General features: G+C 35.9%; 1 protein-coding gene and 1 pseudogene across 1 annotated transcript; one reads left to right on the forward strand and one right to left on the reverse strand.

Moving 5' to 3' along the window:
• The first annotated feature begins 674 nt into the window (after positions 1-674).
• Positions 675-5,694, forward strand: LOC104085635 (cyclin-B2-4-like; annotated as a pseudogene).
• A 1,940-nt stretch (positions 5,695-7,634) lies between these two features.
• On the reverse strand, positions 7,635-10,582 carry LOC104085634 (putative F-box protein At1g49610). Its single transcript, XM_009589727.4, has 3 exons — positions 9,140-10,582; positions 8,595-8,759; positions 7,635-8,174 (listed from the first exon to the last, which is right to left on the reverse strand). Exons 1-3 carry the CDS (start codon positions 10,364-10,366, stop codon positions 7,815-7,817), a joined length of 1,752 nt encoding a protein of 583 aa, XP_009588022.1. The 5' UTR covers positions 10,367-10,582; the 3' UTR covers positions 7,635-7,814.
• Positions 10,583-10,857: the final 275 nt, after the last annotated feature.

A 10,857-nucleotide genomic window follows, 5' to 3' on the forward strand; every position in this document is an offset into this window, starting at 1 on the left:
AAATAGGAAAAGCACAAATGGAAAGTCTTAAAAAGGAGAACGGGGATCTAAAAAGTAACGACCGATCGGATCGTTACAAGACCTAAAATTGTTATTAAACTTGAAGTTTAGATGGAAAATATCTAAAGATATTTAGAGATAAATTAAATTTAATCAAACAAATAATATACGGAAAGTGTGAATAGATACTGACCAATTGTCTATTAGATACCATCACTTTCTTAATGACATGCTAATTTTGTTCCCATTTTTCTTAATTTAAATTGAGATAAAAAATTGAACTTAATTAAACTCATTTTACATTGTTCATAAACCCAAAATCGTCCAAACTTATTGAATATACACCTCTACTTGATCCCTATCACAAGTGATCTCTCCGATTTCAAATCTTTTCAATCCTGGGTTAAATTTCACAAATGATCATATAATTATAATTTTTTTTACCAAAGTCATAACTATATTTTCTCACATAAAAATTATAAAACTTTCACTTACACACATAAAAAAATATAGTGATCGGAAAACACAACTTTCCGGCACTCTTTTTTTTGGCAGAATACATCGACAACCCTTAAATTTATTTTCACATTTTAAGTCAGTTTCATTTGAAGTCTTCAATCATATCTCAAATGTGTCATCTAGACACAACTCAGTGATGTGACATAGTACGTGTATTACACCATTTTCTTTCTAGAGTGTGAGAGATCAATATTTCTTTTTTTAACTTTTTTTACTTTCTTTTTCCTCCTATTCTTTGGCGCACCATCGTCCACGTCACCACCTTCCTCTCTCGCTCTTTCTCCCTCCACCGCCATCACCTTATTGTATTAATTTTTATTGCCTGAAAAAATGGAGTTCGTCGAAAAAACCCCAAACATTTTATTCTTTTTCGTTTCTTTCCGCTTTTCTCAACTCGGGTTTTTTCTTCTCCAATTAGCTAAAAAAAGGGATTTTCAACCAAAAAAAAAAAGAAGAAAAAAATTGACATAATTCTCCTTTTCTCATATCTGAAAATCCAAAAAGTGTAGCTTGGGGTGAAGGAACACTAATGGTGATAGTTTACTATTACCCTGTTATTTTTCGTTTCATCTTCCAAACACTTGATTTAAAGAACATTGTTCCATTAGGTTATCATCTGTTTTGGTCGTCATGGCTATTGCTGTGAAAATCTTAGCAGCAGCATTAAGAGAATACCATTAATTATTGTACTTTGGGGTGGAGATTTGGAGAAAAAAACATGTGTGAGTCAGTGGAGAAGAGGGCATGTGGGTACTTTTGATTTTTGTTTTGGCAGATGAAGACGTGTTGGGGAAGATGACCAATGTTTGGGTAGGGTTCTTGTTTTTCTTTAATTTTTTTGCAAAAGTTTTTTCTTATTAAATTATTCAAGTTAAATCCATATGTCAGAGTGAATTACACGTATTTTTTATGTTCGGCTCCTTATGAATTTTATGTTTAAATGACATATTTGAAATGTGGTTGGAGTGTTCAAATGAAACAGACTTAAATTAGAGTGTCTAAGTGAAAAGTGTGAACAACTTTAAAGGTCTGTCGATGTATTCTGCCTTTTTTTTTTAATTTCGTATAATAAATTTAACCTAATTAAAATAGGAGAAATATATATTTTTAGCCGCTCTAAAAAATAATAGCCGATAAAATATATATATATATATATATATATATATATATATATATATATATATTTGTCTATTATATATTATATACATATAATATACATATTTTATATAATTTTTGGCTAGCAAATGCAATTAGTCGAGCCACCAGTCAATTTTATATTTTTCTCTTAAAATAAGAATGACTCAATCCGGCATGATTCAATATCCATATATATATAAATTAAAACAATACTAAAAATGAATCCTCCCCTCTCTCCTCCCCATGCCCTACAAAAAAAACTTTAGTTTCGAATGCATGAGATTATGACAAAAAAAAAATATGGATAATTAGAGAGCTCTTCAAATAATGTTATTAATTTGAATGAAAAATTTGAAAAAAAATAGAAGATAGAACTCGTAGAAGTATGGTGTTTTGGAGAATTTATTTTTAGTATTATTTTAATTTATATATATGGATATTGGATGGGGTTAGGTGGGGTAGGGTTGAGTCATTTACTCTGTTTGAGAAATATATAAATGGAGGACCAAAAATAATCCCACACCGATACATTAAGGACTATTTGGACCAAAATAATCTCGTCTGTTGAGCTGGTTAATCCAAAGTGCGGCGGGACGAGACAATTCCAAATCATGGCTTCAGGCGATTGCTCCAAAGACGAGGGCTTCGGTAGTAGTAGCAGTAGTAATTTGAGTAATTCGAAGAAACAAAAAGTAGCTGAAGTTGAAGAAACCCTAGACCTGCTCAGTGAGTTCAAATTCTCTCTCTTCTGCCGATGACAAAGGCTGCATTCAGAACATGTATTCTCTCGAAAAGTTGGCAGTATCTCTGGACTTCTGTTTATAACCTCAGTTTGGAGAAGAGAACATTTGGTATCCTTGGTTGAATATGTACTAGCTCATTCCATTTCTCCCAAAATTAAAACATTGGAGCTCGAGTGCAACTACTCTCGTCAACTTAATCAATGTCTTAGTTTTGCTGCTGTGAAAAATTTGGAAAATGTTGTACTCTGGTCAAGTGCCGAGGATTACATTATAACGTTGCCTAAATCTTTCTACAGCTGTTCCTCGTTGATAAATTTAGTTTTTTCAAGTTGATGCTTCGATAATGATGTGGTCATAGCGTGGAAGTCTCTAAAGAGCATAACGTTGGAGCATACGGTGTTACATGATGACCATATTGTGATCTTACTGTTTGGCTGTCCTGCATTGGAAACTATGGAATTAGATACTGTTGAGGGTTTCAGACGCCTGGAAATTAAGTCTTTAAAATTAAAGAGACTGAATATTGGATTCCTAGTGATGGAAATGATCATTCCTTGGAAATTATTGCCCCCTATCTTCAACATTTGGAGATCTCAGGAGATCTTTATGCAAATATATCCTTAAGTTATCTCTAAGAAGCTTTGCTTATTTCACGGTAAAGCTTCATGTTAATATGGTTGGTGCTGGTGCTTTCTTTGTGGCAATGAGCCATTGAGCTCTGAAAGAAAAATGATTATTGTGCTATTACTGTGCCATGAATCTTGATGGTAGGAACAATGGTCATAATCTTTTTTTGAGTACCATCAGGATTCGCTGGTTTTGAAGTTTTATCGTACTAGACGCTTCTACTATGAATATTTCCTTTCACATTTATGCAATATCATTAGGCTGACCTGTATTTGGTACTGATTATATTCTCTGTCTCCAGTTTGATGGTTTCCGCTGCCACTTTGAGTTAAGATATTTGGACAAAGGAGATAATAGCGATTTGCAAAGTTGGAATTCCAGCTTTGGGTTTCCCAACCTCGAGGAAGTTAAAGATTTTCATCTCCTTAAGGGGGTGTTATAAGTATGCTTTTGTCTATGACTTTGATAAGTTTTACAAACTTTTAGAATTTCTGTTAATGACTGCTACGGTTTTGGAGAATTTCGTTCTCATGTCAAAAAGAATAAAGTGCGAGAAATGTTCAATGAACTGTGTGTCCGCGTATTTTTCTAGATTGGCTAAGAAGCTGTCAGGTTGCCCAAGATCATCCGCCAAATCTATGATTATCTTCAAGGAGTAAGCTTTCCATAACTGCTTGTGTAATCACGAATCTTTAACTTCTTTATGTAACTAATTACTATTAATCTTTTGAACTCACCATTGTCTGTTTCCTCAGTAGTTTTGAACTGTTGTATTTGAGGCTTACAATGCTGTTGGATCTTTTTAGTTGAAGGTAAGGTCATAGTAAGAATATTCATATCTGATTTGACTACCAAATTCATTCCCAAGAACAATCTCTAGAGAAAGAAAGCTTGAAAGAAAGACACTTCTATTTTCTGATATCTTTGACTCCGTTGATTTTTTTTCATGAGGTTCTTCTATTCCTAGTCTCTCTCTTGATTAAAGATTTGATTTTTCCCTACAACAACATACCCAGTATTTTCTTACAGTGTGGGGGTCTTGGGAGTGTAATATGTACGCAGACCTTATTCCTACCTCGCGGAGGTAGAGAGGCTGTTTCCGATAGATTCTCGCCTCAAGGGAAGCAATTCACATCAGGTTTGAAAAAGAAAAATAGTAGCAAAGAAGCCATGTTGAAAAAAGTTTTGATTTTCTTTCCGGCAATCAATATAGAGATTCATCTAGTCTTACTCGATTGCTGTCAAGATGGTTGGATTAGACAAGAACTACCCAGGTATCATTAGGCCTTCAAATCTTCAGGGGGGGGGGGGGGTTAAGGCCTGGTGGTGAAAGTAATTCACTATAGTAGCGGGCAAAATAGAAGGACACTAAGTTCAATCAATTCGAATGTAATTTGAGCTCCCCCACTACCCTGTGCTGTCTACAAGAGAAATGCCATTACTGACCACAAAATATTTGAGCTCCCCCAATACCCTGTGCTGTCTACAAGAGAAATGCCATTACTGACCACAAAATAAATGCTGCTAACGAGACTCCTCTTGTTCGTCCAATCACAAGGTAGTTTGCTGCACAAATAACACGCAACCAGCAGTCAAGGTAACAAAGCCTACCAGTCCCAGGATGCTGGTTAAGTCTGCCGTACCAATATTTATGCAACACGCAGGAGCAATGATGGAGGAAATGGATAGGATGGATGCGAAATACAGATGGACGATGTAGAAGAGTGGTCAATTGTGGATATAGACGGTGCCAATAAAAATAACTCACTTGCAGTTGTGGAGTACATTGATGATGCTACTACAAGAAGACAGATTCTTGGCTGCGTCTCGCCAAACCGTATGGAACAACAATCTGATATTAGTTAGAGGATAACAACCATCCTCTTTGACTGGCTGATTGAGGTACACTACAAGTTTAAACTGATTGGGGAGACCTTGTATTTGGATCTCATCACTAGGTTCCTGGCAGTTCAATGAGTGATTAGGGAAAAATTTCAGCTTGTTGGAATAACAGTTATGCTTCTTGCCTGCCAGTATGAAGAGGTTTATGTACCTGTGAAGGAGGATTTAATTTTGATCTCTGACAAGGATTACACCGGAAAAGTTGATGATTAATACCTTACAGTTCCTAAAGAATATGTGCTTATGAGCCGATTTAAAACCACTCTCTCTCTCTCATATGAAGGTGGAGCTCATGTCTTTCTTCTTGATTGAACTATGACAGATTGAGTATGAAATGCTTAGATTCCCAACATCGGAGCTAGCAGCTGCGTCATTCTTTAGTGTACAGTGTGCACTTGGCATGTCTAAGGAGTGGAGGAAAACCTGCGACAAGTATGGCCACTATACTAAAGATCAGCATTTGGAATGGCTATTCTATTATGGTTCTAAGGATGTCTGAAGTACACAAATGATGCAACTGTGTGTTTAGCTGAATGCAATTGAGCAACATAAGTAGCCCTGGGTAGGAGAGACGGTGTTTTAAGTTATTACCACTGTTGAGAACATGCTTTTATTTGTTTATTTGGTTTCATGTATGTTGAAATTGCTGGTATTTTGTGAGATTTAGTTTTTTTTTTTAAAAACAATTTCTCATGAAGGTTTTCGGCTTTCTACAGGAAACATATAAATTCAGCAAAAGGAAAAAAGACATCTCCATTTTCTGGCAGATTTTAGTTGGTTAGTGACTAATATTTCATCATACTTGAAAGTCATATTTAACATATTGGAAATACTTGAATGATCGAGCTCATTTTTTGTTGACAAGGGAGTTTACATTCTCGTTCAAAAGTGAAGGGGTTAGGTAGAGTTTACTCTTAACTTAAGCACTTAACTATGGTAAACTGGTTTCTTTTAGTTTTATAATAATTGAGTAAAAGAAAGAAATGAAAGTAATTAAGTAAACCCACAATTATTTCAATTCGTATGACTAACAAACGCTAAAGTTTCCACTTGGAACCAATAGAAAAATGGGATTGCAAAGGGTCAAATTTCTTGTTCTTTTTAAGGTACATAAAGTGGCAAAAGTTTTCTGGTGTAATTGAAAATGATTGATTCTGAATTTTCTTGAGCAAGTGTTTACAAAAGGATATTTGAGTACAGTTTTGGGCCAAATCCAGATACACGTCTTCATTCCTCACGATCGATTTGACTCCAACACTCTCCAAAGTACCCCTTATTATCCAGTATAAAACAAATTGGTTTTACGTGCAAATAAAAGTGTAGCTTTGAAGCCTAATCCAGGGAAAGATTTTTTTTCGTTTGTTATTGTACAGTAAGACAATAATTTATTTTCTTGCTTATTGAAAACACTAAGTATTTTTTTTGTTAATGTTGCATCATTTCCATCCTATAAAAATAGCTCACTCATAGTTGTGAAATTAATTAAGAACCTTTTCTATTAAATGCTTTTGGCCTAATATATAGACGACCTTCTAAACTTGGCATTAATTTTCATTTAGGATACTTATATATTGGTCCATGAGCACCTTATCTTGGTTTTCTATCATTTACAATTAATTGGTTGTAAATTTAACTAATTGTTGCAGGTTATTTATTGTTTTATTTTTATTTACTGCGAACTTCTTCCCCTTAACTTAAACTTAATAAAACTTCGGTAATGGAACACGGTAGTAACTTTGAGTCAAGATGGTGCTGTTTTGGATGGCTTGTTAGAGGCCTGTCTCGCTCATGATAAGATGCAGAAAAGAAGGTAAAATCTGGAGAAATTGTTAATGTAGAAGGATAGTAAATTAGAAGATGAAGAAAAATGAGATTACAGCCTTGAGATAGAGCTAGTTCTTCTCTTGCTATCTGGCTTGAATACAGGGTATTGCCATTCTAGTTTTTCCAGTTTTTAGGTTTTCCTTTCGAGGTAGCTTTTCTAATTGATGATGCTCAAATAACAGATAGCATTTTGAAACAAGCCTGGATTGTTGTCATTAAAATCAACATTTGTCACTCATGAAAAATTAGATTCACCATCAATTGTCACCTAATAGGTCAAACAAGAAAACTTTCCATTCATTGGTATAAAAGAAAAGGAGAGAAATATAAGCAAAGCTGGAATAACATGGAATGTAAATCAAAAGACTTCCAAGCCGTATGCCACATGACTAACAAATGATAAAGTTTATAACCTGAATCAGCTGAAAAAGTGAGATTTCGGGTGTGTGTGTGTGTGTGGGGGGGGGGGGGGGGGGGGGGGGGGAGAGAGAGAGAGACTTTCTAGTGGTGATTGAAAATGACTTAAATTGAATTTTCTAGCGGAAGCATTGACGAAAGGCTAAAAATTGGGAAAACTTTATGACTTATCTTCAACTAAAAAGATTCAACAACACTGTAAGCCTCAATAATAGACTGTTAAAAATCATCCAATGCAGACCTCTTTCTTCCAAGAAAAGAGCCAAACAGGGAACCATTTCACAGTCAGAGGATTGACGCTGTGGACGAAGCAAGGTAGCAAAACACAACATTTAATGAGGTTAATTATCATGAAATATGGTTTGTAGATCTACTCATCATAATACTTACAGGAAAACAAGTGTTGCAACTTGCAAGAAACTCTCAATGCACATGCACTACATCTAAAATGCATCAAACAAAAGCTTAATGCTAAACCAAGGTACTATACCATTTGGTATGCCATAACGGTAAGTTCAAAGGGGCAGTAATTAGTTAATAGAGAAGTTAAAGATTCGTGATCGCATGAAGTTTATCAGAAACTTAATATAAGGGAACATTCTTGTATCCTGAGACAGAAATACTTGCAGTCAAGTCACAGAAAGCTCACTCCTGGAAGATAATCACAGAATTGGCGGAGGATCTTGGGCAATTTGACAGCTTCTTAGCCAATCGAGATAAATATCGGGACACACATTTGGTATAACATATCTCACACCTTCGTCTACTTGATACGATGACAAACTTCTCCAAAACCAATGCATTCTTTAACAGAAATTTTGAAAGTTGGAAAAGCTTCCTGATATATTCCCATTCGAGATGATCCTCCAAGCACATCCCAGGGGAGATGACAATCTTAACCTTCTTTAGGTTGGGAAAGACAAAGCTTGAAATATATCTCTGCAGATCAATGTTATCACCTTTCTCCAAATATCCAAACTCAAAGCGGCATCTGAAATCATTAAACTGGAGACGGAGAATATAGTCAGGACTAAATACAGGCCAGCCTAATGGAAATTGAGCTAAAGTGACAAAAAAATGATTTCACAGTATAAGTGTCCGGTACAGAAAAATGTCACAACCAACAAATATTAATGGTACTTGGAACATGATTATGATGGTCCTTCCAGCCATAAATATTCATGGCAGGTAGCCGCGGTACAAGGTGACAGCGCAACAATCTTTCATTTCAGATCTCATTTGCCACAACGAAAGCAACAAAACCTACCATATTACAGTTACAAAAGCAAAGCTTCTTAGTGATAATTCAAGATATATTCGCATTCTCCTTCAACAACAGCTTCTCAGGGAAAGGGAGGGGGGAGATTGTTAAAACACCATTAAATGAATAGACGTAAAAAGAAAAGAAAAGATCCAGGAAGTTACAGGCTGATTTTCGACGTCTATGATGACTGTCTCCACAAGAGGTGAGGCTCGCAAAAGCCCAGCTGCTCCATACAAATTAAACTTTTCCAAGTGCAACTCTAGCTCTAGATATTTGCATTTCAAATCTGGAATTGGCACCTCTTTAAACTGCAATATGCACAGGACCTGGTGCAGTAATCCCAATGAAACTATTAAAGAATGGAGAAAGCAATAACAACGAATAGAAACTACTTTACATGAGATAGAGAGTGTTGTAACAAATCTAACCGTGACAGTAAAAAAATCCTCGTTTCTAGATCTGCTAAAATAAATAACCGACATTCAAAATTGACAAAAAGGTTTGCGAAAAGGCACAAAAGTCCATACAAGTTTCTATAATATGTCCAGTTGTGTTGGGGAAATTTTTGCAAAGGTTCTCATTTGTATAATGTTTACGAGCACTATACTTTTTTGAGAAAGATAACGTAATTGCACCAAGTTATGTACAACTAAGCAAAAACATCCTTTTTTAGCTATGCAGGGTATTAATGACAAACGTCACAAACCTCAGTGAACCAAGTTCCGATAGTTAACTTGGTTGCACATCTCAGCTTTTGAAGATAATCTTGGACGAGGGTCTTAAAACCTTGATGAAAATCACGACAACTGTCATCCTCTTCCTCATCATCATCAGAATCTTGATCAGGATTATCCTGAAATTCTTTGAAACATTTAATGTCGAAAGTAATCTTAGCATCAACCAAGGAGGATACATCTACAAGCCTACACCTGAAATCATAAAAATCTTGTGAAAGTTCCAAATGCTGAAGATACGGGGCAAAAATTTCGAAGGAACGATTACTTCCACTTCCATCATCATCCGGCCAATAACCTTCATCTAGCCAATAACCTTCCAATGCCAGGCTTTTTACTTTTGAAGATTTAATTTCCAGGCGACGAAAGCCCCCAACCTTATGAAATACAATAGTTTCCAGTGAAGGACACCCTGAGAGTATGTTCATAATTTCGGCATCCACTACCACCATATCCTCCAACTTGATGCTCGTTAGAGACTTCCACGCTATGACAATATCAGAAACCAAGCAACTCTCTACAAGATGTAACGTTATCAACGACGAACAGGTGAAGAAAGATTCAGGCAATATGCAAACGTGAGGATCAGAATAGATTATAACATCTTCCACATTTTTGTCAACAGCAAAACGAAGCCATCGACCGATTTGGGACTTGTATTTAAACAGGCGACTACAGTGGATCTCAAACTTTTTAATTTTGGAAGCAACGGAATGAGCTAACACATAGTCCACAAATGATAGGAAGCGTTTTGATTTCCCGCGAAAATGACTGAAATAGAAGTTGTAAACAGAAGTCCAGAGATGCTGCCACCCTTTTGAGAGAACACATGTCGCGTACGCCTCCTCTGTCGTAGGCAAAAGAGAGAGAATCTGAACAAGGAGTGCGTCCGGCAACTGACTGATATAGTCGTCTTGGAGTCCTTCAACTTCACTCACTTCCTGTTTCTTCGACGGTGGAGGATCTTCGCTGAAGTCGCTGGAAGAAATACTGCCGTCATCTTCGCTGCAGTCGTCGGAAGAAATACTACCACTAAAGCCGTCATCTTCGCTGTAGTCGCCGCAAGACATACAACCACTAAAGCCGTCATCTTCGCTGTAGTCGCCGGAAGAAATACTATTTCTACAGTCGTCGTCTTCGCTGTAATCGCCGTAAGAAATACTGCCGTCATCTTCGCTGCAATCGCCGGAAGAAGCCATGATTTTGGGTTCAACTTACTACTATTTCTTCTTTCTAGGGTTTTTTTGTTTTTGTCTTTTCAAATTGCAGCTTCGGCGCTAGAAAATTGTGATAAAAAAATCGAAAGAAAAGGGATTAAGCTTAAGCCGGGCCGCGGGGGCCAAATTAGCATTATTAAAAGTTCAGATGTTAAGCGGGGGGCCAAATTAACATTTCTACGGATGCTTGAACTAAACAAGCGCTGGAATTTTCTTTTTAAACTTTATTATCCTACTAAGCAGTAAAAACCGTTAAATACAATATAAATATTACTAAAACATGTGTAATATTACACAAAAATTTTTGAAAGGAAAAAATACCAGCTGAAAACAATAAATAGTTATGGTGTTGAACTCAAATTGATTGGATAGCCCTGCGAAGATAATTAGTTATATTTAGTTAGATAGAAATATTTTATATAAATTTTATTGTTATGAGATATAAACATATAATATAACTGTATATTTTATTT

The sequence above is a fragment of the Nicotiana tomentosiformis genome, chromosome 4 (genome assembly GCF_000390325.3).
Source record: "Nicotiana tomentosiformis chromosome 4, ASM39032v3, whole genome shotgun sequence".
Classification (NCBI taxonomy): domain Eukaryota; kingdom Viridiplantae; phylum Streptophyta; class Magnoliopsida; order Solanales; family Solanaceae; genus Nicotiana; species Nicotiana tomentosiformis.

Excerpts from the sequence above, each read along its gene's own strand:
- LOC104085634 (XM_009589727.4), bottom strand. The coding sequence starts at position 10,366 with ATGGCTTCTTCCGGCGATTGCAGCGAAGATGACGGCAGTATTTCTTAC. Across the intron at positions 8,760-9,139 it reads TCGGAACTTGGTTCACTGAG|GTCCTGTGCATATTGCAGTT; the intron begins GTTTGTGACGTT and ends TTACTGCACCAG. Across the intron at positions 8,175-8,594 it reads TAGACGTCGAAAATCAGCCT|TTTAATGATTTCAGATGCCG; the intron begins GTAACTTCCTGG and ends CTCCGTCTCCAG.